General features: G+C 38.4%; 1 protein-coding gene across 3 annotated transcripts in view; it reads right to left on the reverse strand.

The window, feature by feature from the left end:
- LOC128706319 (uncharacterized) overlaps nucleotides 1-14,041 on the reverse strand; it is a 213,413-nt gene that overhangs the window by 71,627 nt on the left and 127,745 nt on the right. For all 3 annotated transcript variants that reach the window (XR_011392725.1, XR_011392724.1, XM_070090929.1), the window contains exon 10: nucleotides 11,180-11,298. Coding sequence is in view for 1 of the 3 variants with exons in the window: in XM_070090929.1 (XP_069947030.1) it covers nucleotides 11,180-11,298 (119 nt within the window). In the remaining 2 variants the exon portion in view is untranslated. The remainder of the gene's footprint in view (nucleotides 1-11,179; nucleotides 11,299-14,041) is intronic.

Consider the following 14,041-nt stretch of genomic DNA (forward strand, 5'->3'; position numbering starts at 1 on the left):
TAGGAGAGAGGGAGATTACTTCCCAGTAAAAACAAGTCTTAGACAGGGATGTGTAATGTCAACATGGTTGTTTAACATATTTATAGATGGGGTTGTAAAAGAAGTAAATGCTAGGGTGTTGGGGAGAGGGGTGGAGCCTCACTATCCTCATAAAAGCTCTTTACAGCATTTAGTAACCTACCACCTATTCCATAAACTTGCAACATCTGCCACATTGCTCCTCTATCCACTCTATGATATGCCTTTTCTAAATCCATAAATGCAATAAAAACTTCCCTACCTTTATCTAAATACTGTTCACATATATGCTTCAATGTAAACACTTGATCTACACATCCCCTACCCACTCTGAAGCCTCCTTGCTCATCCGCAATTCTACATTCTGTCTTACCTCTAATTCTTTCAATTATAACTCTACCGCATACTTTTCCTGGTATACTCAGTAAACTTATTCCTCTATAATTTTTACAATCTCTTTTGTCCCCTTTCCCTTTATATAAAGGGACTATACATGCTCTCCGCCAATCCCTAGGTACCTTCCCCTCTTTCATACATTTATTAAACAAAAGTACCAACCACTCCAACACTATATCCCCCCCTGCTTCTAACATTTCTGTCATGATCCCATCAGTTCCAGCTGCTTTACCCCCTTTCATTCTACGTAATGCCTCGCGTACCTCCACCACACTTACATTCTGCTCTTCTTCACTCCTAAAAGATGGTATACCTCCCTGGCCAGTGCATGAAATTACCGCCTCCCTTTCTTCCTCAACATTTAAAAGTTCCTCAAAATATTCTCGCCATCTACCTAATACCTCCCTCTCCCCATCTACTAACTCCCCTACTCTGTTTTTAATGGACAAATCCATACTTTCCCTAGGCTTTCTTAACTTGTTTATCTCACTCCAAAATTTTTTCTTATTTTCATTAAAATTTCTTGACAGTGCCTCTCCCACTCTTTCATCTGCTCTCCTTTTGCACTCTCTCACCACTCTCTTCACCTTTCTTTTACTCTCCATATACTCTGCTCTTCTTATAACACTTCTGCTTTGTAAAAAACCTCTCGTAAGCTACCTTTTTCTCTTTTATCACACCCTTTACTTCATCATTCCACCAATCACTCCTCTTTCCTCCTGCCCCCACCCTCCTATAACCACAAACTTCTGCCCCACATTCTAATACTGCATTTTTAAAACTATTCCAACCTTCTTCAACCCCCCCACTACTCATCTTTGCACTAGCCCACCTTTCTGCCAATAGTCGCTTATATCTCGCCCGAACTTCCTCCTCCCTTAGTTTATACACTTTCACCTCCCTCTTACTTGTTGTTGCCACCTTCCTCTTTTCCCATCTACCTCTTACTCAAACTGTAGCTACAACTAAATAATGATCTGATATATCAGATGCCCCTCTATAAACATGTACATCCTGGAGCCTACCCATCAACCTTTTATCCACCAATACATAATCTAACAAACTACTTTCATTACGTGCTACATCATACCTTGTATATTTATTTATCCTCTTTTTCATAAAATATGTATTACTTATTACCAAATTTCTTTCTACACATAGCTCAATTAACCCTTTGAGGGTCGACAGGCCCTCTCCGAAACTCGTTCTCAGGGTCGGCCAAATTTCAAAAAAAAAAAAAATTATTTTTTCTTATGAAAAAATAGAGTATTTTTTTCTAAACATTATAGGCTAAACAAAAAAAATTTTAGCGTCAATACTTACCGAGATATGGAGGTGTGAAATTTCCCAAAATTGAACAACATATGGTAACATCGCCGACTGCCGTCACCCGGTATTTTTCTATTTACTTTTTTATGTACTATTTTCAATTTTTTTTCAATTTTTCTTTTTCTGAGTAACTTTTATGGCCTCTGAGGCCAACATGATCAGTATTTTGTAAGTTATTTCTTTTTCAATACTACACAATAAGGGCGTAAACACTGTTGTCATTATTTTGTTTACAGAAAATATTTACACAAACAAACAATATGAAATGTTGTTTATTACTATTTTTCTATATTTTATATACACATATACAGTCACAGGACATGTTTCTAGAAGTTCTGCAGCCTGTGGAACTCTTTGAAACATGGTGTCATGCACAGTGGAGTTTTGCACTCCTCACACATAAAACGAGTGTCTCTGCGTTGTCGTGGGCGTTTTTTTGTATGTGAACAGACGTAACACCTCTTCTGAGCCTTTTTCTTCAAAGCAGTAGCAGGCAGTTTTACCAGGAAGTGATCACCATGCTTCAGACGAGCAGGTAGTTGTTGATAATTTGGTGGGCGGTCAATTGCAGGTGCATTTCCTTGGTACTTGAATACTATTTGTCTGACGACAGACAAACAGAATTCGCCGTACTGTGGTTTGTTTCTGGTGCTCATCTTATACATATTATAAGCATTGAGCATGGAAATGTCCAGAAGATGGAAAAACAGTTTGATGTACCACTTATAACTCTTGCGAACACAATCAGCAAACCCAATCTGCATGTCACATTTGTCCACTGAACGCATGTTGAAGGTGTAATCAATCACAGCTGCAGGTTTTAGAAGGGGTTCATTTCTCTCTCTATGCTGCCTGCCACTGTCTGCCATTTCATTAGGGTGAATTGATGACAACAGTGTGACATCTCGTTTGTCATGCCACCGAAATGCCATGATGTCATTGGCAGCAAACGCCTGCACCTCACCTCTGCGAGTGCCAGCATCAAACCTGGGCATATGTTTTCGATTTGCACGCACTGTGCCACACACATCTGTCATGTTCACTCGCAAAAAATCACTGAGTGAGGGGCTCGTGTACCAGTTATCTGTATATAATATATGCCCCTTACCAAGGTATGGTTCTATCATTGTTCGAACCACATCACCTGAGATGCCCAATAACTTCCTGGTATTTTGCAATGTATAACTTCCAGTGTACACAATAATATCCAATACCAGACCACTGTAACAATCACAAAGCACAAACAACTTTATACCAAAGCATTTCCTCTTGCTTGGTATGTACTGCTTGAAAGAGAGTCTTCCTTTGAACAGAATCAAAGACTCGTCAATTACAAGCTTCCTGAAGGGATAAAAGTGAGTACTGAATTTCTGTTTCAGATACACAAACACATTCCTAATCTTATATAACCTGTCAGTTCTGTCAGGCCTGGTTTTATCTGAGAAGTGAAGCATACGTAACATTAGCACAAATCGATTCACTGGCATTATATCACTGAAACCTGGTGTTGCAATCAGGGGGTCTGTTGACCAGTATGATTTCACTTTGTGCTTATACACATGTGGCATAAGCATTATTGTGGCAACGAAAAGATACAGCTCAGCCACAGTTGCCTCCTTCCATTGGTGTAGACGTGATTTTGGTGAAAGTATTGTGTTTGCCATGGTGTACTCGTAGTATGTGTTGCTTTCCATGACAATACTTTTCATCAGTGGTTCGTCAAAGAATAACTCGAAACATTCCAGTTCAGTGGCATTGTTCCCAAGTGCACAAGATGGCCGTATTCCACTTTGGCTGCCATCAAACTGGTGGGGATTTGGAACAAAATTGACAGCTTCCTGCCAATCCCAGGTGCGGTCTGCTGGTGGGTACTGGACAATGACAGGTGGTTGTGGTTGTGGAGGTTGTGGTTGTGGAGGTTGTGGTTGTGGAGGCTGGTGTGGTGGGGGAGTGGGGGATGGTGGCCTTTGTTCTAGATCAGCTGAGGCAGCGGCGTGGGTGGCAGCGTGGGTGGCAGCATGGCCCACTGCTGGTGCCTCACCGCCGGCACCACTACCACCACGCACATTTTCCATCCCAATTGCAACAGTATCTTCGTCATTTTCACTGTCTGTTCCTGTTGTACAGCCACGGGATGTACTCCGAGATACACTCCTTCCCCTTGGAATAGCATATGGCACACTTCCAGAGCGCATATATCGTCGTATATACTGACGCTTCACTGGGGAATATTGCACTTCACTATCACTACTGGAACTAGTTTGAAGAGCTTGTAGTTCATATTCACTATCACTATCATCACCCATGCTCTCATCTGAGTCTGGGATTTGGGAAAATAGAAGTTTCCTCTTGGGTTCTGGAACAACTGAACGTGAACACGAGGGCCCAGCACCAGAGGTGGAAGGCTGAGGGTCGTCTGGGTTTTCTTCACTATTACCGATATTATGGTCATTAGTTTCGGTCAAAACCTCACTAAAACCACGAAACTCATCTTCACTGGCACTTCCATCACTATTAGAACTGTCACTGGGGAACAAAAGTGTCCCAATTCGCCGAGGAGTGAGGAGCTTCTTACCGCGAGGCATGGTGGACATTGTTTACTAAGAGGGCATTCCCACAATGCACCACTGGGTCCCAGATTTTTTTTCTACCGCGCACACTGACCACGCAGACCCATTCTCTCACACCTAGGCCTATCAGCCTTTTCGCGCGAGATTTGAGGCCGCTAGAATTTATGCGTACTAGTACGTCAAAAACCCCTACGCGTAAGACGTACTAGTACGACGAAAACCCTCAAAGGGTTAAAGGCTCCCCATTTACATTTACCCCTGGCACCCCAAATTTACCTACTACTCCCTCCATAACATTTTTACCCACTTTAGCATTGAAATCCCCAACCACCATTACTCTCACACTTGATTCAAAACTCCCCACGCATTCACTCAACATTTCCCAGAATCTCTCTCTCTCCTCTACACTTCTCTCTTCTCCAGGTGCATACACGCTTACTATAACCCACTTTTCACATCCAATCTTTATTTTACTCCACATAATCCTTGAATTTATGCATTTGTAGTCCCTCTTTTCCTGCCATAGCTTATCCTTCAACATTATTGCTACTCCTTCTTTAGCTCTAACTCTATTTGAAACCCCTGACCTAATCCCATTTATTCCTCTCCATTGAAACTCTCCCACCCCCTTCAGCTTTGTTTCACTTAAAGCCAGGACATCCAGTTTCTTCTCATTCATAACATCCACAATCATCTCTTTCTTATCATTTGCACAACATCCATGCACATTCAGACTTCCCACTTTGACAATTTTCTTCTTCTAATTCTTTTTAGTAATCTTTACAGGAAAAGGGGTTACTAGCCCATTGTTCCCAGCATTTTAGTTGACTTTTACAACACGCATGGCTTACGGAGGATAGATTCTTATTCCACTTCCCCATGGATATAAAAGGAAAAGTAATAAGACCAAGAACTATTAAGATAAAATCAAAGAAAACTCAGATGAGTGTGTATAAATAAATGTGTACATGTATGTGTAGTGTGACCTAAGTGTAAGTAGAAGTAGCAAGACGTACCTGTAATCTTGCATATTTATGAGACAGACAAAAGACACCAGCAATCCTACCATCATGTAAAACAATTACAGGCTTTCGTTTTACTCTCACTTGGCAGGACGGTAGTACCTCCCTGGGTGGTTGCTGTCTACCAACCTACTACCTACATATATATATATATACAGGAAGGCCCCACTTTATGGCGTTTCACTTTACGGCGTTCCGCTAATACGGTCATTTCAAATTATGACCAAAACTTGCTATACGGCTCCCCCCACCTGACTTTCTAATACGGTCACCGCGCCCCACCTTGTTTGTTTACATTCTTCATGAGCTCAGTAAGCACTAAGTCTCTCCATTTTGTCTGGAAACTCCACAATTTCAAATGTTTTTAAAAGTTATTTCATATTTTATATATACTCTGATAATTATACTTATGTATACCTGTACTTAAATAAACTTACATACTGTGCTGGCATGCAGGTACACATTAAAATCAGTAAGAGTGTCTTATGTCTCCAGACGTCATATTAGTAATGATAATAATAATCATTGAGTCTCATTTAAATGTCGTATATTACGTTAAATACACATTTTCATTAATCCATCCATGATATTTTTTCAAAATAATATAATAAACACGATACATAACATAAAAAGATGATAAATACACCCCACAATAGAATAAATAAACATAAATATGAGATGTGGTAGCAGACGACTTGCACAAGTGACGCCATATTAGAAATGCTAATAATAATAATAATAATCACCGAGTCTCATTAAATGTTGTATATTACGTTAATATACACATTTTCATTAATCCATCCATGATATTTTTTTCAAAATTATATAATAAACACGATACATAACATAAAAAGATGATAAATACACCCTACAAAAGAATAAATAAACATAAATATGAGACGTGGTAGCCAGATAACTTGTACAAGTGATGCCAAGAATAACATTTTCTCTAATCTAACATAAGAGAAAATGTGTTACTGGGGGTAACTGTAGAAAATTATTCCTTTCGTAATTATGTAAGTAAGTTTATTCAGGTATACACAAATACAGTTACATAGATTATCATACATAACAACATACAGTGGACCCCCGCATACCGGACGCATCGCATACCATACAATCCGCATACCGGACGCTTTGATCGCAAAAATTTTGCCTCGCATACCGCCCAAAAACCCGCTCACCGCCCTTCGTCCGAGACGCGTCCAATGTGCGGCCTGAGCCACGCTCACATGTTCCGCCGGTGGCATTGTTTACCAGCCAGCCTCCGCGGTAACATCCAAGCATACAATCGGAACATTTCGTATTATTACAGTGTTTTTGGTGATTTTTTCTGGAAAATAAGTGACCAGGGGCCCCAAGAAAGCTTCTAGTGCCAACCCTACAGCAAAAAGGGTGAGAATTACTATGGAGATGAAGAAAAAGATCATTGATAAGTATGAAAGTGGAGTGCGTGTCTCCGAGCTGGCCAGGTTGTATAATAAACCCCAATCAACCATCGCTACTATTGGTGGTACAGCTGCTGCTGCTGCTGTAGCATCGTCTGCTGCTGCTGTAGCATCGTCTGTTGCTGCTGTAACATCGTCAGTTGCTGCTGTAGCATCGTCTGTTGCTGCTGTAGCATCGTCTGTTGCTGCTGTACCACCGTCAGCTGCTGCTGCTGCTGTAGCATCGTCTGCTGTTGCTGTAGCATCGTCTGTTGCTGCTGTAGCATCGTCTGTTGCTGCTGTACCACCGTCAGCTGCTGCTGCTGCTGTAGCATCGTCTGCTGCTGCTGTAGCATCGTCTGTTGCTGCTGTAGCATCGTCTGTTGCTGCTGTACCACCGTCAGCTGCTGCTGCTGCTGCTGTAGCATCGTCTGCTGCTGCTGTAGCATCGTCTGCTGCTGCTGTATCGTCAGTTGCTGCTGTAGCATCGTCTGCTGCTGCTGTAGCATCGTCTGTTGCTGCTGTAGCATCGTCTGTTGCTGCTGTACCACCGTTGTTGGTGTGGCTTATTGAGAATACCAAGAAACAATTAACCCCAGAGGATTTGTCACCCAGGATAACCCAAAAAAGTCAGTGTCATCGAAGACTGTCTAACTTATTTCCATTGGGGTCCTTAATCTTGTCTCCCAGGATGCAACCCACACCAGTCGACTAACACCCAGGTGAACAGGGAAAATGCCTGGAACTAGTGCTCATATTGGTGAATTTAGAGCCAGCAAAGGTTGGTTTGAGAGATTTAAGAATCGTAGTGGCATACACAGTGTGATAATGCCTGTTCTGGAAGAAAATACCAAACAGGACCTACAGTACTCAGGAGGAAAAGGCACTCCCAGGACACAGTGTCTCATCAGTCATTGCTACATCTTCAATAAAGGTAAGTGTCATTTATTCTTCATTTAGTAGAGTAGTACATGCACAATATATATTGTGCATGTACTACTCTACTATTGTGCATGAATCCTTCTCTTTGTGTGTAGGAAAATGTATATTTCATGTGGTAAAAATTTTTTTTTCATACTTTTGGGTGTCTTGCACGGATTAATTTGATTTCCATTATTTCTTATGGGGAAAATTCATTCGCATACCGAACATTTCGCATAACAGCCAGCCCTCTTGCACGGATTAAGGTCGCTATGCGGGGGTCCACTGTATGTGTAGAGAACCTAGGATAACCCAAAAAAGTCAGAGTGACTTATTTCCATTGCCTTCACTCAGAGCATCATTTCTTCTCAAAATGATGTTACATGAGAATGGGAGTGTTCTTCTTTATTTATTCTACCGTATCAATGTAGAGACAACCTGTACACAATGTAACTTGTACACAAACCAGACGTGTACACTTCGTTTACAAAACTTACCTTCGCCTGGTTTGTTTACATAACTCTGCGCCTGTCCTCTCTCATGCACTCATTCTTTCTCTCTCTCATTTATTCATTTTATCTCATTTACTTACTCCTGACCCTACATTAAGACTACAAATATTTTAAGGTAAGTAATGAGTGAACTGTATATACATTTTATCGCTCTGGGATGCTTAAATGTAATAAGAATATTATGTGTAGGTGGGTTGGCCTGGTATGGTAGCCCGGCTGACTACCATACATACCACACTTGATTTTTTACCATAAATACTACTCATCTCACCATATATTTTATGGTAAGTAATGAGTGAACTGTATATACATTTTATCGCTCTGGGATGCTTAAATATCATAGAATTGTATGTGTGGGTGGGGTGGCCTGGTATGGTAGCCTGGCTGACTACCATACATATCATACTTGATTTCTTACAATAAATACTACTTGTCTCACCCTAGATTAAGACTATAAATATTTTAAGGTAAGTAATGAGTGCACTATGTGTGTATTGTACTTTTTTATTGTTGTTTGATGCCTGGTTCTATTGCTAACTTAATATATGTTAGTGTAAACTTGTTATCTAGTGTTTGTATGCATTTGTAAGTGGAAAAAAAGGGTGTTCCACTTTACGGCGGTTTCCGCTTTATGGCGGTAGCCTGGAACCTAACCAGCCGTATAAGTGGGGCCTTCCTGTATATATATATATATATATATATATATATATACATATATATATATATACATATATATATACATATATATATATATATATATATATATATATATATACATATATATATATATATATATACAGAGGACCCCCGGTTAACGATATTTTTTCACTCCAGAAGTATGTTCAGGTGCCAGTACTGACCGAATTTATTCCCATAAGGAATATTGTGAAGTAGATTAGTCCATTTCAGACCCCCAAACATACACATACAAACGCACTTACATAAATACACTTACATAATTGGTCGCATTGGGAGGTAATCGTTATGCGGGGGTCCACTGTATATATATATATATATATACAGGAGGGCCCCGCTTTACGGCGTTTCGCTTTACGGCGTTCCGCTAATACGGACATTTCAAATTATGACCAAAACTCGCTATACGGCTCCCCCACCTGTCTTTCTAATACGGTCACAGCGGCCCACCGAGTTTGTTTACATTCTCCCTGAGCACATCTCCTTATTATGTCTGGAAACTTTCCAAAATTTCAAGTGTTTTAAAGTTATTTTATATTTTATATGTATTGTACTTGATAATTAAACTTGTGTACACCTGTACCTAAATAAACTTACACACTGTGCTGGCATGTAGGTACACATTAAAATCACTAAGAGTCTCTCTACTCTTGATGCAATAATAATAATAATAATAATAATAATAATAATAATAATAATAATAATAATAGTAATAATAATAATCTCTTGGGCGCATTAATGTCGCATATTACGTTAATATAGACATTTCCCTTAATCTATCTATGATAGTTTTTTCAAAATTATATAAGAAACACATTATGTAACACACAAACATGATACATGCACCCACAGTATAAAAATTTATACAAATATATACGAGATGTTTACCAAACGGTTTGTAGAAGTGTCGGAAGAATTACGTTTTCTCTAGCCCATCACCTGTTACTAGGGATAACTGTAGAAAAATATTCCTTTCGTATGCCTTCACTTTATAGCTATAATTCTGTACTAACTTGTACACAGTGTAAGAGTATTTGTTTCGTGATTTAATTATTATAATAATAATAAAAATATTATAAGGTAAAAGTTTCACAAACTCTTACAAATGTACATGAATGAACTAAAACTGGACACATATTAATACCGTCTATTTCGCCTGACCGAGTGATCGTCCACAACCTGTTCAGTTTGTTTACGCTGTCTGAGCTCGGTGTATCATTAAATGTTGTATATTACGTTAATATACACATTTTCATTAATCCATCCGTGATATTTTTTTTCAAAATTATATAATAAACATGATACATAACATAAATACATAACAACATATGTGTAGAGAACCTAGGATAACCCAAAAAAGTCAGAGTGACTTACTTCCATTGCCTTCACTCAGAGCATCATTTCTTCTCAAAATGATGTTACATGAGAATGGGAGTGTTGTTCTTTATTTATTCTACCGTATCAATGTAGAGACAACCTGTACACAATGTAACTTGTACACAAACCAGACGTGTACACTTCGTTTACAAAACTTACCTTTGCCTGGTTTGTTTACATAACTCTGCGCCTGTACTCTCTCATGCACTCATTCTTTCTCTCTCTCATTTATTCGTTTTATCTCATTTACTTACTCCTGACCCTACATTAAGACTACAAATATTTTAAGGTAAGTAATGAGTGAACTGTATATACATTTTATCGCTCTGGGATGCTTAAATATCATAGAATAGTATGTGTGGGTGGGTTGGCCTGGTATGGTAGCCTGGCTGACACCATACATACCACACTTGATTTCTTACAATAAATACTACTTGTCTCACCCTAGATTAAGACTATAAATATTTTAAGGTAAGTAATGAGTGCACTGTGTGTGTATTGTACTTTTTTATTGTTTTTTGATGCCTGGTTCTATTGCTAACATAATATATGTTAGTGTAAACTTGTTATCTAGTGTTTGAATGCATTTGTAAGTGGAAAAAAAGGGTGTTCCACTTTACGGCGGTTTCCGCTTACGGCGGTAGCCTGGAACCTAACCCGCCGTATAAGTGGGGCCCTCCTGTATATATATATATATATTATTACATGGTTGTTTCCCACCGAGGCAGGGTGACCCAAAAAGAAAGAAAAATAAACTTTCATCATCATTCAACACTTTCACCATCACTCATACATAATCACTGTTTTTGCAGAGGCGCTCAGATACGACAACTTAAATGTCCCTCCAAACTGCCATTATCCCAAAACCCTCCTTTAAAGAAACACTTTTCTCATTGTTTTAAACAACTTGCCTGCTTATTTGAGTGAAGATCCATATCATTGTCTCTCTTCCGCTTCACAACACCATACATAGCTGCACCACTTTCCAGGTCACCGTACTTCTCACATTCCGATGGTTGATCTTCAACTCCTGAATTAATGAGAAGATCAAGACATTCTATCAAAATATTAAGATAAAGTAGCATGTATTTATCTACGAATACAGTTGACCCTTGAACAACATAGGGGATAGGGGCACCGATTCTCCATGCAGTAAAAGATCCGTATTTAACTTCTGCCTCCACCAACAGCTCAACCCTTTCACTGTCCAGACCCCAATCTGAAACTTGTTCACAGTGTCCAAGAATTTAAAAAAAAAAAAATTATTATTTCTTATGAAATGGCAGAGAATCTTTTTCTGAAGGCAATAAAACAAAAAGAATGAAATTTAATAAAAAACTTACAAAATTATGCTTTTGCAAATTTTGATTTGTCAGCAATGTAACTGGCTTATATTAGGCCAATTATATTGTTCCAGTAGACCAAATTCTTAGCTATTTCACAGTAAGACTTCCATTTTATCAAATGAGCCCAAGCAATGACCCAATCAACTATTTCAACTACCAAATAAAATGATCAGAAATTAGTAATTTGGCCAATTTCACACATAAATTTCAAAACACAGTGGAACTTCGGTACTCGAACTTAATTTGCTCCAGAAGACTGCTTGAGTGCCAATTTGTTTGAGTACCAAACAAATTTTTCCCTTAAGGAATATTGCCTCTCCTCACTTAACGACAGAGTTTCATTTCTAAGACCATGTCAGTAAACGAATTTGTCGCTAAGTGAGGAGCATACTATAATGGTAGTGGGTTTGTGTCAACCATCTTTGATATTGTTTTAATGTCACCTTTGCACCATTTATAGCATTTCTTGTATATTTTTAAATGTTTACATAGATGTGCACTGTATATTTTAATAAACAGAATAGAGGAAATCAGTTCTAATATACATTATTTAGATATGCATACTGATCAGAGAACCCGTCGTAAGTCCAAGTTGTCGGTAAACGAGTATGTACAATACTTCACTAAGTGAGGAGAGGCTGTAATGTAAATTAGATTAATTTGTTTCAGACCCCCAAAAATACACTGACAAAAGCATATTAACAAAAAGTTTACAAGCTTAGCATGCATAAATCTAAAAAAGAAAAAACTAAACACAATGCTTGTCTATCTGAGTGATCGACAAGCGAAGGCTTCACATTTAAGGGACGGCTGACACTCCCTGTGCACCCGCGGCTAGCAGTGTATTTTCGTACAGTATTTATGGTTGTATTCTCGTTTTCTTGGTCTCATTTGATAGAATGATAGATATATTACAGAAATAGAGATGATTTTGAATGGTTTACAGGCTAAAAGTACATGAACCTTGAAATTGAGCTGAAAGTAGCAGAAACATTCAATTTTTTGATGTTCAAGAGTAAACAAATCACATCACACATCCAATACATGTCAACTGGTGGGTTTAATATGCTTTCACAAATGTATTGATATTATTTATACCATTTTTACAATGATGTAGTAGTCTGCATAACAGTAAATCTTCTATTTTTTGTGTGAATAAAAATTCAAAATGGAAAGCAAGCATAAGAGGGACCCGAAGTGAGAGGAGCTACAGGAGAGAGAGGGAGGGGCCAGCAGAAGGAACATCCAGTATGTGATGAGTCGTCTTGATATCTGGATACTAGCGGTGGTGTGAATACATTGTTGTGTAATTATGCTAATACTGTATAAGTAATAAAAGTTATCTATCACATTTATTCCTAATTGATATTAGAAACATGATAGATAACCTAGAAACACAACAAAGATGCCAAAATTAATAATAAAAGGCATATTATATGGAGAGGCAGAGGCAGTATTTACATCAGTGCAAACACTCTTAGATCACATTTATCTTAACAAAAAGCTCAAAAATAGCGTGATTTTCCCCGAATATTCATTTTCCCTGAGTTCTATGTTATGTGTGCGTTTTCCTAGATTATCTTCGAAGTAAAATATTCACCTATTTCTTGACACGGCACCATTAACCCATAAACAGCCCAAATGTATATATACGTTCACTACCCTAGTGCCCCAAATATTTTGAAAAATAAAAAAAATCGCTTTTTTTAACCCTTTGAGGGTCGACAGGCCCTCTCCGAGACTCGTTCTCAGGGTCGGCCAAATTTAAAAAAAAAAGTAACAGTTTTTTCTTATGAAAATATAGAGAATCTTTTCCCAATCATAATGACACCAAAAGTATGAAATTTGATGGAAAACTTACGAAATTATGCTCTCGCAAAGTTAGCGGTCTCTGCGATGTTTACGCATCGGCGATTTTGCCCACTTTGCGCCCTATTTTTGGCCAATTCCACAGTACTAGTCGACAAAAAACATGAATATTTCGCTAGAACTCCATTTTTTCTATCGAATGAGTGCAAGAAACCACCCATTTACCAATTTCAACTATCCAGTACAGTGGTCAGAATTTAGCAATTTTGCCAATTTCACGCAAATTTCAAAAGATGCCAATTTCCAAATAGGATCCAGAATAAACAAGAAAGACATTCCTGGCACTAAAATGACATTTCCTCTGTGCATTAGTCATGTCCCAAGGCCCCTCTTACATTCTTTTGCTTTCCACTTTGAATTTTTATTCTCGCAAAAAATAAAAGATTTACTGTTATGCAGACTACTGCATTAGTGTAAAAAATGGTATAAATAATATTGGTGCACTTGCAAAAGAATATTAGACTCACCAGTTGACGTGTATTGGACGCTTGGCATGATTTGTTTACTTTTGAACTTTGGTAAAAATCGAACATTTCTGCTACTTTGAGCTCAATTTCA

This window comes from Cherax quadricarinatus, chromosome 3, assembly GCF_038502225.1.
Source record: "Cherax quadricarinatus isolate ZL_2023a chromosome 3, ASM3850222v1, whole genome shotgun sequence".
Lineage (NCBI taxonomy): Eukaryota > Metazoa > Arthropoda > Malacostraca > Decapoda > Parastacidae > Cherax > Cherax quadricarinatus.